Source organism: Cyclopterus lumpus, chromosome 18, assembly GCF_009769545.1.
Source record: "Cyclopterus lumpus isolate fCycLum1 chromosome 18, fCycLum1.pri, whole genome shotgun sequence".
Classification (NCBI taxonomy): domain Eukaryota; kingdom Metazoa; phylum Chordata; class Actinopteri; order Perciformes; family Cyclopteridae; genus Cyclopterus; species Cyclopterus lumpus.
Window position 1 is genome coordinate 12,637,516 of NC_046983.1, and position 20,441 is coordinate 12,657,956.

The following is a 20,441-nucleotide window of genomic DNA, read 5'->3' on the forward strand; positions in this document are numbered from 1 at the left end:
AGGGTTCTATGACCTCAGGGTTGTCTGATGTCAGGTTCTATGCTCTGACCTCAGTGTGACCTCTGAGGGTGTTATGCTCTGACCTCAGGGTTCTCTGAGCTCCGGGTTCTATGCTCTGATCTCAGGGTTCTATGCTGTAACCTCCGGGTTATATGCTCTGATCTCAAGGTTCTATGGTCTGACCTCAGGGTTCTCTAAACTCAGCGTTATATGCTCTAACCTCAGAGTCATATGCTCTGACATCAGGGTCCTATGCCTTGACGTCAGGGTTCTATGCTCTGACCTCAGGGTTCTATGCTCTGACCACAACATTACAAGGATATATATATATATATATATATATATATATATATATATATATATATATATACATATATATAAATATATATATATATATATATAGATATATAGATAGATAGATATATATATAGATATAGATATAGATAGATAAATAAATGTAACTCTCAATATTTCAACTTGTAATGTTGAGATCAGACCATATTTCACTCACATATACATTACTGACATACATATTTGGGAGTGGGTCAATACATTGATACATGTCATCTCTTTTTGCACCATTAAATACTTTTGTTGCGATTTTCATGACAAATTGTGACGGAAATCATTCCATTCTCACTCCAAACTCATCACCCAGTGGCCCTACACTTCAAAGTATGATTTTCTATGTACCCCTCTAGCGTCAGGAACTGCATCGTGTTCCTTCAAAATAAACTTCCATCTTTACAGGAACTTCGGTTTAGGCAGCAAGGATACTTAGTTTGGCTGAGCAAAAGAACATGGCTGACTACCTAAGACCTAAATATAAAAACGCCTGTCAAGGTGAGCACCGGCACAGCAGAGCACATATTTTAGGGGAAGTGGGACAGTAGGGTTAAGGGAGGGGGGGTAGATGGTTGAAGAGCTGGGGGAGGGGTGAACAGAGACCCCACAGTCAGAGCTGCAGAAGAAAGGATTCAACGAACACTGGCCATCAGACTGTATTTTCCACGGTGTGAGAAGACGACGTGGACGGAAACGCCAGTGGGGCATATTCACACGCCACTCACCGACTGTCGGTTACCATGGCTCGACTTGCCGGCCCTGCAGAGGCGAGACCCTTACCTGTTGCCAGTCACTCACCCAGTGGGCTATTGGTTGAGGGAGCCGTGGGTTCAGATGTCTTCGGTCTCGGTAATCAGATAAGCCGTGTGCACAACAGGGGATGTCACACAGGAAGAGGGAAAGTCTTTTCTCCTCACTTGAGGACATGTCTCCTCGGTCCGTTCCCCTTCAAATTAGAATAGTGAGGGACCCCTCACCACTGAGAACAGAAGGAATGGAGTAACCGCTTGAGACAGCAGAGGCTGCTGTTGCTGTTGGCTGGGAATGCTCCTGGACTGAAGGCTGCAACTTCCTTCCCTCAACACTCACTGTGTCTACCTTCATTTAAAACTAACACTATGTATACATGTGCAGTAGCATCATGTTTCAGCTACTTCAGTAGTTCTTGACTCAGCTTTTATTTTTCTCCCGTCTTTAGTTTATCGGGTGACATTACATTATATATATATATGTCTTGGTTCATTGTGAGGTGTAAAACACATGTGACATGAAGCTCAACACGGGATGTTTGTACTTTCTTAACTTCTGCTAAAGTCTTTTTTTTTTTTTTTTTTCCACATGGAGAATTCAAGCCATACTACCGTACGTCAAAAAGAAACCACTATCGCAGTCCTTTACTCTGGAGAATGGCGATACATTCAGGCCCCGACACACAAGGATATAATATAGTTTCATACACTCGTGCATAGATGTATGGTACAATTCAAAGGATACTGTGATTTCCATATCAAACAAAAAATAAGGGACAAAAAGATGGCAGACAAGATAACAAAAACTTGTATTTCATCTGTCCATCCGGGGAGAGGGATCCTCCTCTGTTGCTATCCTGAAGATTTCTTCCCTTTTTTCCCTGTCAAAGGTTATTTTTGGGGAGTTTTTCCTGATCCGATGTGAGGTCAAAGGTCAGGGATGTCGTATGTGTACAGATTGTAAAGCCCTCCGAGGCAAATTTGTAAATTGTGATATTGGGCTATACAAAATAAACTGAATTGAATTGAATTGGCTGACTTTCGTGGATCAAAACATATCGGGTATGGAATTAATCTGCAGATGCTCCGATTCAAAATGAGACCAAACTTTTTCTATGGTTGTCCAATTTTGAGCCACGAGAGAGGCCAAAATGTTGCCTGCAATCGACTCAGTATGTCTTTAGCCCAGCTGATGGCTGGATATGCCTTTTGCTACAATAACAGTATAAAACAGTCAATACAATATATCTTCTTAAACTGTGAATCACGGCGACCCTGAAACGTCCTTTAGCATACAGTCATAAATGAGCACAACAAATATTAGACTGATCAGCAGTATGTAAGTTTAGCCATGGACAGACAGACAGGAATATAGATGCACACTGACACACGGCCGAATACATAATATCCCCGCGGAGATAATAATAACCAATTCAAAGTAAATACCATAGGAAGAGGACAAAAAACAAGATGCACATTTTGTACAACAGTTTTTAAAAGCTCATCTCGAGATGTGGGCTTTCAATATGGATGCCGGAGGGTGTGTCGCATCACCTGCATCACCATTCAACTCTCTGTTGAACAAGCTTTTCTTCACCATCCTAACGGGTGTGTGGCAGAGTTCAGGGCAGGGACAGAGCAGGTTGGCTCCCCGGGATCAACAGCAGCGTTTCGTTAAAAAAAGAAAAGAAAGGGAAACTTCTTTTAATGAGAGAAATGGGGTGAGGGGGCGGGAGGGCCGAGTAGCCGCAGGCTGGCTCATGTCTGATTGTGGAGCGGAGATGGTGCAGATTGGTGTGTTTGCTGGGCCCGATCACCTGCCTCTTTTCATCTTGGGAGGTCTTGCTTCCCTCGTTAGCTTCAGACGAGGCTCACCACTCCGCTGCTGGTCTGGCTTAACCTCGCTAAAGCTCATGCTTTAGGTACAGGAGAGCCGCGGGTTACCTATCATGAGACGGCAACCTTCTAAACTGGGCTCACATGGTGGTTGGTAAAAGAAATGACGATGATAAATAGTGACGCCAACGCTGGTGTGACACAAACGTTGTCCTTAGAGGGTCTACAGATCCAAGATCAGGACCCTTTGTGATGTTTAGGTGTTAGCCAACTGGGGTTAACGGCCCACATGTGCACAATTAAAAACATCGCCAGTGTGCATGTAAAGGGGCTAATTGACGGACTAGTGGATGACACGGATTAGCAGTCGACTGAGCTAAACAACAATACAATCAAATGATATGGATATTAACAGCCGAAGGCCCTCAGGGGCCCCAGTGAATGTCTCGCAGAGGGCACCAAAATAGATGGAAAACGGTGGGTAGCTACTTGTTTTTAGCAACAAAACCTTGTTCCTGGTGTCTTCCATTTCAGGTACAGACCTGCAATGGAAGTCCGATCTCCAAACTAAAATACAATCCCAAATAAAGCCTCAACCTGCAGAATATTTCTGAATAGGCAGATTATACTCCGTCCTCAAACTAGAAATGGAGTATAAACCAGAAACAATGGAAAACTGCCAACAACCTGTTGTATGCTGCACGAGGAGTCCTGCCAGCATAATTACACATGGGAAACTTTTGTTTATCCTTTCAGATCTTAAATTTGGAGGGAAGGTCAAGGCCTTTGTTAAACCTCTGAGGAATCTATGAGTAACTTTGAAAGATAATGTGAGGGGTTACTGTTGTTCGGCTGCCTTTAAATCTTTATCGCAGCTGTGATCTGACTGATGTGTGGGCTGTTCATATCAGAGTCATCAAACAAGCTGCGTTTAACCATCTCGGATTATCTGCAGAAAGGATCCCGTGCTGAATAGCGTGGAGGAGAATGGAAACGATGATGAAGATGAAGTGCGCCGACACTCCTTTTCATCCGCCCGCCAGGCTTCATCGCCGAGGTTCACGGTGAGTGTGGTAAACATCTGTTTATCGGAGCATCTAGAAATGCAGGGCATTTTCACAGCCATGCACGATACCGATCGAAGGGCCAATCCTGAGAACAGCAGCTCCGCCTCCAGCCATTGGGCCTAAGTGTATATGTATTTTCTGTCTGAATCTGGTTATACATTGATCTATTTATTAAAACGTTGGACACACATTAGCACTTTCGTGGTGGTGTGTCCTGACTGTGTGTGTGTGTGTGTGTGTGTGTGTGTGTGTGTGTGTGAGAGAGAGAGCGAGCGAGCTCATTCCATTAACCAGCCTCGATGTGAATTGTGTTATCATTCAGATCTGACATTATCGTTTAAAAGATAAGATTAAATAGAACTGTACCCGAAAGAGTTTGCTCAACACTTACATGAGATCAAATCATCATATATGTATTCATTGAATTATATTAATATTTGTGTTGTCACATTATGAGTCTTTTCCCAAAAATGCAATCCTCACTTTTTTTATGAAATGTTGGATCATAGTCCCTCTTGGTAGTTCAGAGGGGAGCTGCTTCATGGCTTCTAACGCTATAAAGTTACATTTGCCAACTAACTCTTGAAATGTTGCATTACAAAGCTAAACAATAGCGATCATATTGTCAAGTTTCTGCAAACCCCCCCAAAAAAAGCTGATGCCCACTTCTCGGGGACTCCGCCGCGCGCCTCCGCCGCTCCTCTCACGCACCCACCTTTCTCCTCACCTCAGGGTGCGCCTCTCCCCGCATTCCGCACACACACACACACACACACACATACCTCATTAGGGTTACCTGTCAGTCAAGTCTTTCACGGCTTAGCAAACACGTCCCTCTATTAGTGGCGCTGGGGCCGGTATCTGCTGACAGCCCCGCCGGCCGTCATGGTGGTCCCGTTTCTGGAGAATGGTTCCGCATTGAGTCCTGCAAGTGTGTTGTCTTTTATTTGTGTTATGTGGTTGAAGGCATGCTTCAACCAAATATATGTATTTTTTTTTTTTTTAGTAGAAGATTATTGTTTGCACATGTGCCCCCCCCCCCCCCCCCCCCCCCCCCCCCTTTAATAGACCACGTGACCTCTGCAGCTCTGAGACAAAACAATGATCCCTATCGCACCTTTAGCCCGCTCAGCCCCGCCCTGTGTGCGTGTGCGTGCCCTCCCAGGTGTTGCGTGCCACCCGCTCGCACGCTCAAAAAAATGCGGCAGATCGTGTGCTCACGCGCTGACGTTCATCACAAGTGAAGCGGAGAGCCGCCCACCTGTTCACCTGCGTGCCGGCGAGACAACGACTCAACTCGCCCCAAACGGCCGCGGAGGAGGGCGTGGACGTCGGGTGTTCAAAAGGTTCATCCGGGGGGGGGGGGGGGGGGTGTTATTATAGGGTGTGTGTTTATGATTGCACTCGTGTTTAAATTCATATTAGATCATTACCTCGTTTGTATTAATAGTTCATTAGAATCAGAACCACCAGTCGGCTTTATTAGCACAATCATGTTTTTCACACACAATGTGGAATTTCTTTCCATGGCTCTCAGTGTCGCACAGACAGAATAAACACGGGCATGTTCCTGTTGAGCTGCAGTGGAAAGAGAGAAACAAAAAGAGGGACTTTTGTACTAAAGATGTGTTCTTATATTTGTTTCCCCGTTTTTGTTGTTTTTTGGCTCTCTTTTCCCTCGTGGTGGAGCGTTTTGTTCTGCTTTTCTTGTACAAAAGGAGCTAATAACGTTGACTTTTGTCCTCATCAATTGCTGTGGTTTTCATCATCATAATCAGCATCATCATCAATAACTCAAGACGGCTGAGGCCTCATGTTAGCTTCAGGTGAACTTAAAAACATATTTTAAAAACCTGTGAATGTTGTCCCTCATCACATTGGAGGAGATCTTTTCGTGGTCCGTGTGAACAGGAGGAATGTTTAAACAAAACCTGATCCATGTTCACACAGTCACCTGACCAACACTTTCAGACAGACGGTTCAACCTGTGCTTTGACTGTCACAGCGTCTCTGGAAGGAGGGTGTCTTTTATGCTCCTGTTGAGTATTCATACGCATATAGGATTGATGAATGGTTGATGAAGCAGTATGAAGTCGTGAGCAGATGTAAATGTTCTTTGCTCTCAAGCTCCTGCATACTGTGTTGAGAAAGGATGGATTTGAAGGGTGCAGATGCCCCATGGCTTCTATAGCTTCAGTAAGTCCCAGCTAGTGAGGGGACGAGTGAATGTGAGGACCACGTCAGAAGATGTGAAGAGGATATGTGTTTAGCTCATAAGCATCAAGAGGGAGTTTTTGGGATAAATTTTTGAGAATTTAGGCCACGAGAAAATGCTGTTTGAGGTCAGAGTTTAGAGTAATCATTTCTAGTTTAAAGTCATAATTCTGAGATTTAAAGTCAGAGATCTGAGCGTAAATAATAATAAGTCTAGCTTTAAAGTCAGAATCCTGAGAATAAAATCTGAATTCTGATATTAAAGTCTGACTTTAATCTGTGACTTCAAATACATTTTCCACTTGTTGCCAGAACTGAAATGCATCCCTCTGGCAGGTCTAATCCCCTTCCAAAGCAAACGTCTTCTGTCGCTCCTGTTCGTGTGTTTACACGTCTGTGTGCATGCTTGTGTGTGTACTCAGGACGCTGTTGGCTCTGCTGTGCGTGCAGATCACAGTTGTGTCTGGGGCTCCTGCAGGAATGCAGCAGGATATACATTAAAAATCCAGGCAGCTTTTCCATGACTGCTTTTGAAGTGGTGGTTTCCCGGAGCAGTGTTGCCAAACTCATTCCTGTCTTTTTGTGCTGATATAATTCCTAATTCCTCCTCTTACTTGTTGGAATGTTCATTGAAGAAAGAGACAACAGCAGCCAGTGAATGAGAGCTTGACCTGCCAGTGAGCGAGCATAAATTAACTTTGCAGGAGACGAGCTGGGACTCAAAACCAGTCGCTTGTAATAATAAAAAATTTTAAACAAAAAAAAAACATAGAGGTTATGACTAGATTGTGTGTCACCAGTGTATAAATGCTGATTCGCACTTTTAAAAAAAAGAAAAAAACCTGTTGGTAACCACCACCTGATTCTCACTCATACACTCTCTCACACTCTTTCACACACACACACACACACACACGCACACACACACACAGAGGCTGACTACAGCTCTTTGTGGAGACTTTTAAGTCACTCTCGGCAGATCCATGGCAACCACTTGTTGAAGCCTCACTGCTCGTTGCTAAGTGATGGGATGTATTGGACCAGAAAATCCTTTCCATTGACGCTCCCTCCACCCCCTTCTCCACCCCCTTCTCCACCCCCTTCTCCACCCACTCCTCTCCCTGCCCCATCCCTTCCCGCAGCCAAAACAACCCACATATATGCTCCAACTTCCGCTGGTTGCAGGGTAAGAAATGCTGCTTTGGTACTTTGTCAAATGCGACCTGTAAATACGCCGGTCGGCCAAAAGGTGCTATTCGACCTTTCGACCTTTCCCTTGTTGAAGGGTTTCTGTCCACGTATCTCCACGAGAATGCTTCACAGCAGCAGAATCACATGAACTGTGCTCCCCGGAGTCTTTGCTCAGATTTTCACATGCTGGTTTACATCGAGCCAGTAAAAAAAAGGGAACTTTGTGAAGTTCTTTTTTAATTGATTAATTTGATTTACTTCTATTTGACCGGGCATTTAGATATAAAGAACCCCGCTTCATGTCTATGGTCCCACGAGCCCTTGAGAGAGTTACAAAGGTTCTTAATGAGGTTCAAAGGATCCTTGAGAGACTCAGGAAGTTCCAGATGGGAGTCGGGGGGACCAGGAAGGAATAGCATAATAGTCTAAATAAAATGTGGACTTTAATCTATACTGCAAGTTGCGTCACCAGAAATATATAAGTGAACTTTACATGAAATAAAATGTACCATATCCCCATCATTTGTGAAATGTGAATCACTTTCATATAGTTTGAGAAGCTATATGGTGAAAGTGTCCGTTCCCCCCCCCCCCCTACATCTGTTCTCCGTTCTCCTCCTCCGGTTGATCCTGCTGCCCTCGTCTCCTCTCCCCCCTCCTCTCCCCTCCCCTCAGTGACCGATTAGCCGGTGCGGGGTTCTCTCCCATTTCCATGAGAAAGGCGGCGGTCGGTGAAAGGGTTAAGCCAGAGGACGAAGCCCCGAAAAGCAGCCCTAATTTTCTGCCCGGCGGGGGAGTGGGGGGAAGCAGGGAGAGGGAACAAAGACGCCCGGGGGAGGAGCGGAGACTCCGGCTTTACTATATGCACCTGCGGCCTGAAAAGCCTCGGACAATGCGCCTCCGACACGGCCAATTACGAACGGGCCATCCACCCGCTTTCTCTGTGGAGAGGGGGGTGGAAAGGGAGGAGGAGGAGGGGAACGGGGAAAGTGAATTTTAAAAGAGGGTAAAGATAAGAAAGTAAATAATCGAGCTTTAAATCATCCCAGGCACTATAGACAACACCCCCCACTCCCCCCTCCCATTCACCCTCTCCCATCACATCTTCCCACCCCCGGCAAGACACCCGTGTTCTCCCGCTAATGTTCACTTTTGTCCCGGGTTCTCCACTCGGGGCTGACGGCTCCGCCTGTGAGGACGCTGTGAAAGTGGGGAGAGGTCGCTTTTGATTGCTGGTATGCCATTCTTATTTCCTCCTAATGATTCGGGAGGATGAGGTCATGTTTGAAGCAACAGCTGACAAACACCGCAGCTCATCCGGTGACGCGCAGTTAGCGCGTGCGTTCCCACTCCACCTGAGATGACTGGGCCACCGCTGCGGACGGGATGTGTGAGACGGGAGGGATTAAATAATAAGCATGATATATAATTACTGAGCAATAATGTCAGATACATACTCGTTCGTGATGGGCCGGGACATTAAGTGTGTGTCTTCTGGTAAATGTGGACGCGCAGGGACACACAATAGTTTATTAGTTATTAATGAACCCAAACCAGTTTGTTAATCACCCTGATGCGTGTCAGAATGTAAACCTGGGTTGTATTTATATGTTAAATGTAGCCCTTTCTTATGTTGCAGGTTGCCATTGATTTCCATTCATTTCTGAGAGTCTTAAACACAATGAACACTCCAAGTCTGACTTGTTCTTTTCAAATCCACTTGCACACCATGCACCAATAATCCATTTTGAACAAAAACTACTGCAGATGTTACTTTCATCATGATGATTTTAACAAGTCTAAGTTTTCTAATTGACTTCCACATAATATGAATGCTAAAGGACAAATACTTTTAAAGATCTGAAACACGTCAGTATTGACATAACTACTTATCCCTGGTGCTCTAAAGCAGTATATATATATATATATATATATATATATATATATATATATATATATATATATATATATATATATATACATACACACACACACACACTATATCTGACAAGACTTACTCTGTGGCCTCTATTAGATGCTTCTGTAAAATGTAATGCAATCTACAGGAGCTCATCATAGATTTGATTATGTAGAATTTTGGTGGACACTGTAAATTGTTCATAATTGAGGTGAAGGGCTGTATATTGAGGGTTCTAATAGTCCCCATGTAAATGAAGGGAAAACCACCACAGTGCAGACACTGGTTTTATGACAAATAAAACATACAGCTGAATATAGCCTACAATTAATGTTAATATTTATTACATTCCATCAGCTGATGAAAACCATGTGCAGGGTTAAAAGCTCCAGGAAGTGGTGAATAGATCTTCAGATGTTAGTTTAAAATCCCTAATAACTGGCCACTGAATGAATTGCTCCTATAAAAAGGCTTCACGTCACTCAGTTATATAACACTGAAAAACACACAATTAACATGACATCATTAATGAAAAAAAGGATTTGTACTTTTTATTAATATCGTCATGAATGCCATAACAAAGTTTTTGTTTGTTTTTTTTAAACCAAAAAGGAGTCGAGACTCTTAGTATAAGAGCCTAAAAATGTTTCCATTATTTACATGAATGCTACATACAGTAACTCTAGTATATGGCAGCATTTACATACAAGAGAATCATTCTAAAAAAAAAAAAAAAAAAGAAAAAAAAAATAGAGATACAAGTCAGTAAAAAAAAAAAGTTAAAAACACTCGGGCAACAATGTAAACATTCAGGCATTACTTTAATAACAACCGCTCTCCTCTTTTCAAAAAGATAAGTACGGCATCCTTTTCCAGTGCATGTCGAGTTAGTAATGGAATGCTTCAAAGTTAAACAGTCGGAATAATCTACCACATTCAATATTCACAGTGTTTTTCTGAAGGCTGAAAGTAAAAGTTCCCTTTAGGTCCATAGCAGCACTAGTAACCAGACAGCAGGCTAGACAGGAAAATAGACACAACAGGACTGTCGTTGGAGAGAACCAGGATTAAAAGCATTTAATCTATAGAACGATAGCATTACCCACAGGTACATATCTGAAAAAAGGTTGCTGGAGATTTAAATCTGAAACATTCTCTTCACTGGTAGTTAAACATACAATTGACAGGTGGTTAAAAATACATGCCTGGTAGGCCTCGTCAATCCAGTTTACCAGAACTTGTAAATCTTAATCTGCTATTTCGGAATAAAACCACTGAAATGTAGCATTTCATATTAAAATTCATTTGCTTACTGAAATGCCTATAAAACACAACTCTTGCCTAGAGCAAAGTGACAATGAATACACAGAGCGACTCAGGATGCTGCCAGAACAACACCTCTGAACAATATCAAAAAGATCAAATCTAACAACTAAAGTATAGCAAATCAAACTCATACAGGCAGCAAAAAACAGTCACCTCTTTCCCAGACAATAAATCCAGTGACGCGGTGAGACTGGGGACACTAGACCTGACGGAAATGTTAAGAACCAGCCCGGTTCCACGTTGTAAAGCGACACCACACGTCGCCGAGGCCAGTGTGCTCCGTGTATTCCCTGTGGATGCAGTGCTGATTGTCCCAACAGGTGGTTTCCGTGTCATCCAACAAGATTATCAGTTAAAAATAAAAATCAGAAAAATACAGCAGTACTAAAACCAAAGCCAAGGTACAAAGAGTTCATTTTTAAAGAAGAAAAAAGAAAAAAAAAGCTCAGTCATTCAAGTTGTGCATTTCCTTCCCTTTATCCCTACCGGCACCCGGTTGCTCTCTCACGCATCAGGACAGCAACAACCAAAACAACCCGAGCGATTCAGCTCGGGTGATTTGTCCGTCACCAGCTGAGCGATTGTGATCCACCGACTGGGCTGCCAGGTCTCTTTAGTCTCTGTGGCCAGCAGGGACCGGCTCCGTGGAAGACTAATAAACCCGCTACCCGGCCCCGTCCCCCCGGCACTGCCCGGGTTTGGTGGAACCGTTATGAGTGCCACTGTCACAAGTGTTTTAAAGTGGTATGCATTTAAAAAGAGGAGTCTTACTTATTATGGATACGTTTCTAAAATAAAAAAAGAGAATCTTTCCTTATATGTACACAATAAACAGACTCTGGGCTTAGTCTTCACTGCAGTCCTTCGTTGAGAAGTCTGCTGGAGGCTGGTGGGGCAGGGAGGAGTCTCTGCTCTATACGTGTGGTGGGTGTGTGTGGCATTTATCTGAACTTGTCACCAAAGAGGTAGAAAAACAGCTTTTCAAAGAAAAAGAAAAAAATAATGGAGTCGCCTCTGTGTCTGGGAAATGTGTTTTTTCCTTCACGTCTCTTTGCCCGTCTAGAGTCCCCCACACCCGACTCCCATCTCTTGAACAGCCACCTGTGCACCGTGAGCATTTCTGGTCCTCCCACTTGGTTCAACCTCACCCCCCCCCCCCACCCCCCTTAACCCCCCTGACTCCCACTTCCAGTCCTAGATGTGTGTGAGTGGGACGGTTCCAGAGAGGTAGTGCTGCTGGACGCTGGTGTAGCCCCTCTGTGCTGCCGTGGGGTCACCGGCATCCCCCCCTGGTCCAGGGATGTACATGCTGATCATGTCCCTGAGGTCGCCCTGCAAAGGGCCGCGGTGGTGGTTGGGCGTCCCTGTTGGGGGCGAGTGAGACACCGGTTCTGCTTTCACCATGGACATGGTGACGGGGCTGGGCTGCTGCGGGCTGCTGCTGTAGGACATGGGGCTGTAGGGGGACAGGATGTTACAAGTAATGGTGGTTAATGGTGCACTGTTTTCATCCAGTCAATGGGATTCCGTTGGACGCCGCGATGCCAAAGAGATTTTTTTTTAAAAGTCCACTGCACTTTAATATTGACCAAGTATTTAGGTCCTGAAGGACAATCAGCAACACTGAAATATAACGAGCTGGATAAAGAAACTCATTTGACGTGCATCTTCTGTATCTGAATGCCTCAAAGGTCGTCCTAAAGGTCATCTCACACCAATCTAGTCAAAGCAGAACTTTCTTTACAGAAGTTGAGGAAAGTACTTTTTTTTTTATTTTTTAATCAGTCATTTCCCATTTGGTGCTACTTTATGCGTTAACAGGACACAATCTCTGCTTTTCACCAATCGGAGAGCAAAAAAACATAGGAATAGGACTTTTCCTGGCAACAGAAAACTTCCTACTTAGTCCCAATTGTCTCTGGGCCATCTAATAAGTTGCTAGTTCTTTACTGCATAACAGAAATTCAAGAGATTCATTCACTTTTTTTTGTATATAAAATTACTGAGAAATATTAGCATTTTTCTCAAGATAAGTTCTATTTTGTGCCATGACCTCCAGGTCCTAATCCATTGACAAAGTGCTCTTTCTGACCAAACTTGTTCTGACTTTAAGAAACTTTGTCCGCTGCTATGCTTCAGGACAGCACGGAAGGACGGGCATCAACAAGTTTTGGCTTCCGACACGACTCAAAGCCTCTGACAAGCAAGTAGCCGATAATCAAAACATCTTTCAGGGAAGCTTTAAAAAGGATTCACCTGCTGGAGAACAAAGATGAAGTTGAACAATCTGTGTTAAAAAAAAAGGGACCAAATGATCAGATACTGGAATAGATTTCCACATCATCCATCTAAAGTGTTCAGGCTTTGTACTTTGGGGGGTTGGTGGGGGGGGGGGACATTGGACCCGTAAGGCAGGAGGCAGAGACCCAGAAGTGTAACTAGGACAATAGTGGAGCAGGAATAGGGGATTGTGGGTAGAGGACCACACACAGAGCAGCCCTTCCTACCATCAAGTCACCCTGATCAACATTCCAGGCAGGACCCAGCCTAGAGCAAAGCGTCACGCGCATAACAAGTAGGCAACAGACTGAAGCCTGTTGTTCCATCAGAGCTCCTCAGTGACTCATGGGCCTGAATGCACTTTCTCAACACCTGATTAAAGTCGCAGATGTTTAAAGTCCACTCTGTAGGTTGGAGAGGTATTTTCACAATGTCATATCACGTCCTTATTTTGTACTGCATTTAAAATATCAAACTAACAAAACACTTGAATTATAGAAAAATATATAAGTGCATGTTTTACCATTTCTTCAAAGTTAAATTTCAAGTCAAACTAATTTGTCTAGAAGGTGTTTATTGACATGCGGGTATGGGACTGTACTTATGTGGCGCCACAGAGCATACGGTTGAAAGCTCAATTGTATAACTTAAATAAAGATGCATAATTTAAATATCTTAGTTCACTGCGCATGCTCGCCCACGAGACTGAAGAGCTACTCTCCTCCACTGATTGGCATTTAAAAAATACCCCTCCATTTCATCCAACTTTGTTTCCCCCGGGAGGCCATTATTGGGTCCCATACTATAAACTGTTGTCAGTGTTCACTGACTCGAGACATAGTACATTTTAATAAAACTAAAAGAAAAAGCAAGTGGATCTGTCCTACTGCGCATGTTGATTAAAAGGTATCCATTAATCTAATTTTCTGGTGTATAGATTTAAAACACTAGCTTATGAAATAATTAAGATACAATATATTGTTTTTTTAAATCGAAATTTTGAAGTTTCGCCAGCACTTTCATTACTTTCTCCGGCAAGTGACGGGATTGACAAACATGTCGAAAGTTGCTGCGCAAAGCTCAAGCGGACACAACTCACCTGTACGAGTTGCCTCCGTTCATGTAAGTCTGCGCCGCCGACATCGCGGGCGGGTACTGCAGAGCCGACAGGTCGTACCGGTGGAGCTGCTGCGAGTAGCCGAGGGCCTCGCTCTGCATGCCGGCGTAGCCCCCGGTGGGGCCCCAGCCGTAGCTGTCCATCCTCGGGCTCCCACCTTGGCCCTGCGCCGCCGCCAGCAGGCTCCCTGCCGACAGCGGGTACTTGCCCACCTGGGTGTCCTTCTTGAGCATGGGCTTGGTCTTGCGGCGTGGCTTGTACTTGTAGTCGGGGTACTCCTTCATGTGGACCGCCCGCAGCCGCTTGGCCTCGTCGATGAAAGGCCGCTTCTCGGCGTCGGTCAGCAGCTTCCACTCGGCGCCCAGCCGCTTGCTGATCTCAGAGTTGTGCATTTTGGGGTTTTCTTGGGCCATCTTGCGCCTCTGTCCCCTGGACCAGACCATGAAGGCGTTCATGGGCCGCTTGACTTTATCCATGGGGTCGACTCCCGGCGCGCATGCCGTTTTGGAGCCCGGGTGAGAGTTGCCATTGCCGCCCATGCCCCCGGTCATGTTGCCGGTGACCGGTGACATTCCCTGGGAGGTCTGGTGAGACGGGGGCTGGCCGGTCGGCTTCAGCTCGTGTTCCATCATGCTGTACATGTTGGGGCAGGTGTAGCGAAGTTGACACGACTTACTGGAGAGTTGAAACGCGGTCGCACAGCAGCCTTTTTGTCGCAGTCCACCTGGCGACTTGTAGCCAGGTTTTCCTACAGACTTCACCGGGTGATGCGAATCAACTAATTACTCACGACGAACCGGGGACACTATGCAGCAACAGCGGGCAGAGCAGGTCTTCGTTTCTCTTAAATTAAAAGTCGGTTTGTGTCGGTCATTACTTTGACGCTGCAACACGGGGACAGGTGTTCCAAAAGTTCGCCGCAGCCTCTCCTCGGTGCTGTGCAACAGTTCTCTGCGGAAAAACCCACTTGTTGTCAGTCGGCCAACTCACACACTGAACTCGTCTGCCCGTCCGCTGCAAAAGTTGCCCTGATCTCGTGCATTCGGCCGGGTGCGGACCAATGGGAGGGCGAGGACCTTCCGCGTGCGTGCGCGCTCTCAATTTGCAACTGAAAAGGCTCCGAGGGTGCGCGAGACACTTGTTGATGACGGCTGAGGGGAGGCATTCCGGGGAGACAAGTATCTTAATATTCAATTAGGCTGTTATCAGCGAGCTGATCAGACTGTTCGCGTTTGAATAAAAGGTTTCATCAAAGTTCTTCTCCGAAAAGAGAGTAAAAAATCACTTCGATTGGGTCCAAACACTACACACTCGCGCGCGCCCGCACACACACACACGCACACACACGACGGCTAACTAAACCCCAAACCAGTTCAAACTGCCTGTGTCTTTTTTTAATCCTGTGTTTATGTGCTGCATGAGACATACAACACACAAGTTATATAAATACATTTGAATAGATACGAGCTTAAACAACTTCATATATAAAAATGCCTATATGCAATTTGCATATAGGCAACACCAAACAAATTATTTGGAAAGAAATAATTTAAGAAAGACTGAATAAACCACACATCATTTCGAAGTTTCCTTTATGGCAAATGTTAGGATTTTTTTACCATAAAAAAGTGAGCTTTATAAAATAATAATTGTTTTTAGTGTGCGGAAACAGCAATTAAAGGTCTATGTTGGAAGATAACAAAAGTGCTACTTTCTTGAAGAAAAAACAAATATCCTGTGTCTAACCACCACAAATATGTACAGATTAACCCCCTTTTTACGACCCCTGTTGACCTTCACTTCCTCATATTCAACCCTATGTATACAATGTGTTTGAGTACTTGTCAGGGGGTACAGTGGGGACCGCAGACAACAAATAACAGCTTCGTCAACACACCAGTTTAACAGTATAGGCCTACATCTTTCATATTGGGTATGGTGTACCTTCTGTTCACTCAGAACTTTGTATTTTGTATTGGGCTTATCTTTATGGACTCCATAATTATGAAAATACATCACAGCTGCAACTTTTTGAAGTTAAAGAAGATGAGCTTACATTTTTTTAAAACTAATCCCACCTGCCGTAGAGCTTGTTTGTCGACTGGTGTGCATAATGTTTGAATATGGGTGTTTTTTTCCTTTTCTCTACAGCATTTTGATCCAAGTAGAACCGTAACATAGCCAAAACAATTGTGGCATGTAGTGGTGCAGGCATGAAACTGCTACTCATTCAAACATATCCCTCCGCCGCTAAACTAGTCCGACTCAATCAAAGACAACAACATTATTATAAGTCAAGCTAACTGCTGATGAAATGCTTGTTGTGTCTTCTTTAAAGAGCATCTTTTGAGAAGCCTGGCCCTCCTTTCAGAGGATTGTGCTGAAGACATGTCCCCATACACGGGTATTGATTCGGCTACAATGGCGCACAGAATTACTTTGGAGCTGCAGGAGAATGAGGAAGATCTTTGTTGGCCTGGCGAAAATAGACCTCTTCCTTTGCTGTCCTCCAGAGTCTTTGTTAACAGCGGCGCTCCCCGAGACTACAAGTGCCGTGCTGTGTCCGAGTCGGCTCCACTTCATCCAAAGTTGGCTTCAGTGATGTGGCAGATAAATCCATCCGTTTAGCCCGACGCGTGATGTCACACAGCGTAGGAAGCAGTGTCATTAAGGCCTGAATTATAGAAAGATGTATTCATTCATGAACAATAAAGAAATAGTGTTTCATGAATCTACAATTAAATATTAGGATTCTTAAAAAGGATCCTGATTCAAGATGCGGATATAGAACAACTGTGGTTTTAAGAACATTTAGCAGAAGCTATGTTTGGGCCCATTCCTTACCCTCTATAACATAACATAACATGAATTAATTGGATTGGACATTCCAGGGCAGCCCAACATCCAAGAAATGATCATTACCATTACTCCATGTTCAGTTGTGAGTCCTTTCTGTAGCCGGGTGGAGAGTAAAGGTGTTGGATGTGTGTCTAGTGGATCTTTTTGTGTTGACTCATAGACTTATAGTTGATGTTCTATGTTTTTATGATCCATAACCAAGATCTGTATGTTGCTCAAACCATGCTGTTCAGGTTTTCCTGGGCCCTGAATTGTTTACTTGGAGACAGCAAGATGTCAACCGTTCCCTGTCATTGAATCCATTAATCCAGGGTTTAACTGAAACGTCCAATGCCAATGTTCTTTTGTGGCGATCGGGTTGGTTGACACTTAGTCGGTGGCCCTCGGTGTCCGATCCCGACGCACCCTTTAGTGTCTGTATGAGACGCACCAGACTTTCGACTAACTCTAATGTAAACACATGTGTCCTAGTAAGCGGTCACATATACGTAGTATAATGAGTGGAAAAGTCAACATGGTGGAGTGGTTTGATGGATCAAACAAACAGAGGACTCTCACCCAGCAGGGCACTGTTTGTTCCTGTGTGAAACCGGGTCGACTTTGAGGGTCACAGTTTGAAGCGTAGTGCCACTGGCCACGCGTCAGTAAGTTGGGAGTGAGAACGTGTTGGTTGTGCTTCATAATTCCATCATGTCCTTGAGCTCGGGCTTGAGTTTCGCTCGACTGAAGGGGTTAATGGGGGGTCCAGTCATGGATACCTATTGGTTTTGAGATGAGCCTGACAAACGTCCTCAAGTGATGAGAGTCAGAGTCGGTCGGGCTGAAGACGAGTTTTAAAAAGGAAAGTGATCTGGAGTCGTGGAGTCAGAAGTGATCTGGCAGCCCGCTGCTCATCGAGGAGAGAGGCTGCAATTAGGCATTAGGATGCATGTGGGAGAAAGAACAAGCAGCCAATCACTGTTCTTCTGATCCTTGTGTGAGATCAAACAAGTATGACAGGGCCTCAGCTCCACAGCGCCAGTAAAACCTGTTAACTGCGACTTTAATTAGCCATCTTGTTAAAAGGAAAAATGAGGTATGTGTTTTTCTTAGCACAGACGACTCACTGTCGTTCACAAACAGGTGAGGCAGGTGAGATTTACCCTGAACTGTGTGTGTGTGTTTGTGTGTGTGTGTGTGTGTGTGTGTGTGTGTGTGTGTGTGTGTGTGTGTGTGGGTGTGTGGGACATCTTAGCAAGTGTGTGTAAGAGTTAGTGAGAGTTTACTGAGTCAGTTGGAGAGTGTATTATGCAGATATGTGTGAGCGCTATCTGCAGGTGTGTGTGGGTGTGTGTGTGTGTGTGCGTGTGTTTGTGACCATGTGTTTGTGACTAATTGGGAATTGTGAGGCTCCAGTCTCCCGTTTCCATCTCCATGACAACTTTGTGTGGAATCCCTTCCAAACCTTGCCCTCCTCCTCCTCCTCGCTCCCCCTAGCTTTCCTTCTTTCAAAAACAACTCACCAACACACTCACACTCTCGGCTTTCCTCCGTCTATCTGTCAGCCTCTGTGGTTTCAGATGGAATGGAATGGTAGAGGAGTTTTTTCCGCCCGCTCTGTCTAGTCACACGCTCTCACTTTACGCTTGTGTGTCACGTGTGACGCAACACGGCAGTCGGTTTCTACCTTTCTGTCCATCATCGCAGAGCTGGGCTCTGCCCCTTCTTTTTTCAAATGTTCTTTTGCTGCTTGTCAAAGTTGATGCAGGTGAAGTGAGGTGAAGACAGCAGCAGTTTTCAGTCCTCTCTTCTCCCCCCCCCCCCCCCCCCCCCCCCCCCCCCCCCCCCCCCCCCCCCCCCCCCCCCTCCTCTCCCCCCTCCCCATGGCCCCCCCATGGCCATACTTTTCACCACCTGGTCTTTTATTCGTCAGGATTTCCATTGAAATCCCACCAATCGGTAAAATGTCCCATTATACATTCCTTTTTTTCCCCAAGTGATGCAATTCATTCATTTTTTTCTTACCGTTTAATTAATCTTTGGTCACAGGGGACTCCTTGGTCTCCAGTCATGTGGCGCTAAACTGTATTAATAGTCATAGCCGATAAAGTCGTGAAGGTGTGTGTTCTCATGTTTTCGGGGCACACACACCGCCGAGGTGGGTGTGTCGACCCGGACGTGGGTGTGACTGTTCCGCCTACTCTGTTCAGCTTTAATTACTGCAATTTCACCTGTAACAGAAAACTGACTCACAAATGTGTCCCCTGTTAAATCTGAGGAGACTTTGGGCCGTCTGACAGTCTCTATGACATCACACTGGCATACCCGTCGGCGGATCAGCGGTTGCAGTTGGTAGTGTGTCGGTGCAGGAGGTCAGAAAGGTATGGAGGGGGTCAGGGTTGTGAAGGAGATGAGGAGAATCACTGGATTATTTGCTGTATGGGGATTCAGTGGAGGTTTCTATCTAGGGAGCTGAGATAGAAACCTCTCTCTCCTGACCAGCAGGACGAGACTCCTGCGGTTGCAAAAAGAAGTCAGATTGTATAGAAGTCTATGAGAAAATGACTCTAGTTCTCTCTTGATTCATTCCCTCAGTAAACATTGTAAACATGAGTTCATGGTCTCAATCTCTAGTTTCGAGTCTTCTTCACGCATGATGTTCATTTAGTAAGTTATGGTCCATCATGGTATACAGCGTCTCTACATCGCTCCATACGCATTCCGATTATGGTCACTTCTGTTCAAACGGCAGTCCGCAAACCAGAGGGTGAGGTCACGACGACCACGCACACTTTTTATATTCAGTCTATGGACGAGACGCAATAACTCTAGGGCCACACGGCTGCTTTGTACTTCTGTCACCAGCGAGTCTCTTGCAACTTGTCCAGGCTAGACATCTTCATTGGCAACTTCTAAACGTCGTATAAATAACCCTTCGTCTTCACCGTCGGTTGTTAGTGTTCCTGTCTTCTTCTTCTCGTCCACTGACAGTTACTGACAGAGTGCTCGGGAGCTGGCAGGGTGAAGTCCGTTCAACGTCCGGTCTGAAGGACTTTTGCGTTCTCACATACAGCTCCTCGGGAAAATGTTGAGATGTGTGAAAGGGGCTGAAGTCTGCCGTTTGATGCTGACCCAGCAACAAACAACAAAAAGACATTTAGGAGCTAAAGAGACAGCTATTTCCCTCAGTAGTCGGTGGAGACCAAACCAGAGGGAAAAGGTGGACACATTGCTCTGTGTACACGTAGACATTTCATACGTTAGCCTGTGGCTTTATGTCTGTCCGTTTCTGGGTTTTTCTGCTCCCTAGTGGCTAAAAAACCATTGAATGCAGCTTTAACCTAATTATGCCATAATATCTCCTGCTGACTCAAATGTGGACTCACTAAGCATGTCAGAGCATCGAGTCACATGACTTCTTTTAGTGTTAAAAAGCTTTAACCATGACATTTCCATTATGGCCTCTCTTTCACAAAGCCCACAAAGTAATGAGAGGATTCAAATGTTATGGAACTCACCAAAGTAAAAAAACAGCTTGATGGAAAGGAGGGAAAATCTGA

At 44.9% G+C, this 20,441-nt stretch overlaps 1 protein-coding gene across 1 annotated transcript; it reads right to left on the reverse strand.

Moving 5' to 3' along the window:
• Window positions 1-10,284: 10,284 nt before the first annotated feature.
• On the reverse strand, window positions 10,285-15,169 carry LOC117748042 (transcription factor Sox-19a-like). Its single transcript, XM_034557649.1, has 2 exons — window positions 14,026-15,169; window positions 10,285-12,102 (listed from the first exon to the last, which is right to left on the reverse strand). The coding sequence occupies exons 1-2, from the start codon at window positions 14,682-14,684 to the stop codon at window positions 11,841-11,843; spliced, it is 921 nt and encodes a 306-aa protein (XP_034413540.1). The 5' UTR covers window positions 14,685-15,169; the 3' UTR covers window positions 10,285-11,840.
• Window positions 15,170-20,441: the final 5,272 nt, after the last annotated feature.

Bases quoted from the DNA above. Each gene is read 5' to 3' on its own strand.
- LOC117748042 (XM_034557649.1), bottom strand. From the start codon at position 14,684: ATGTACAGCATGATGGAACACGAGCTGAAGCCGACCGGCCAGCCCCCG. The intron at 12,103-14,025 runs GTGAGTTGTGTC...GTCCCCCTACAG, and splicing joins AACGGAGGCAACTCGTACAG to CCCCATGTCCTACAGCAGCA.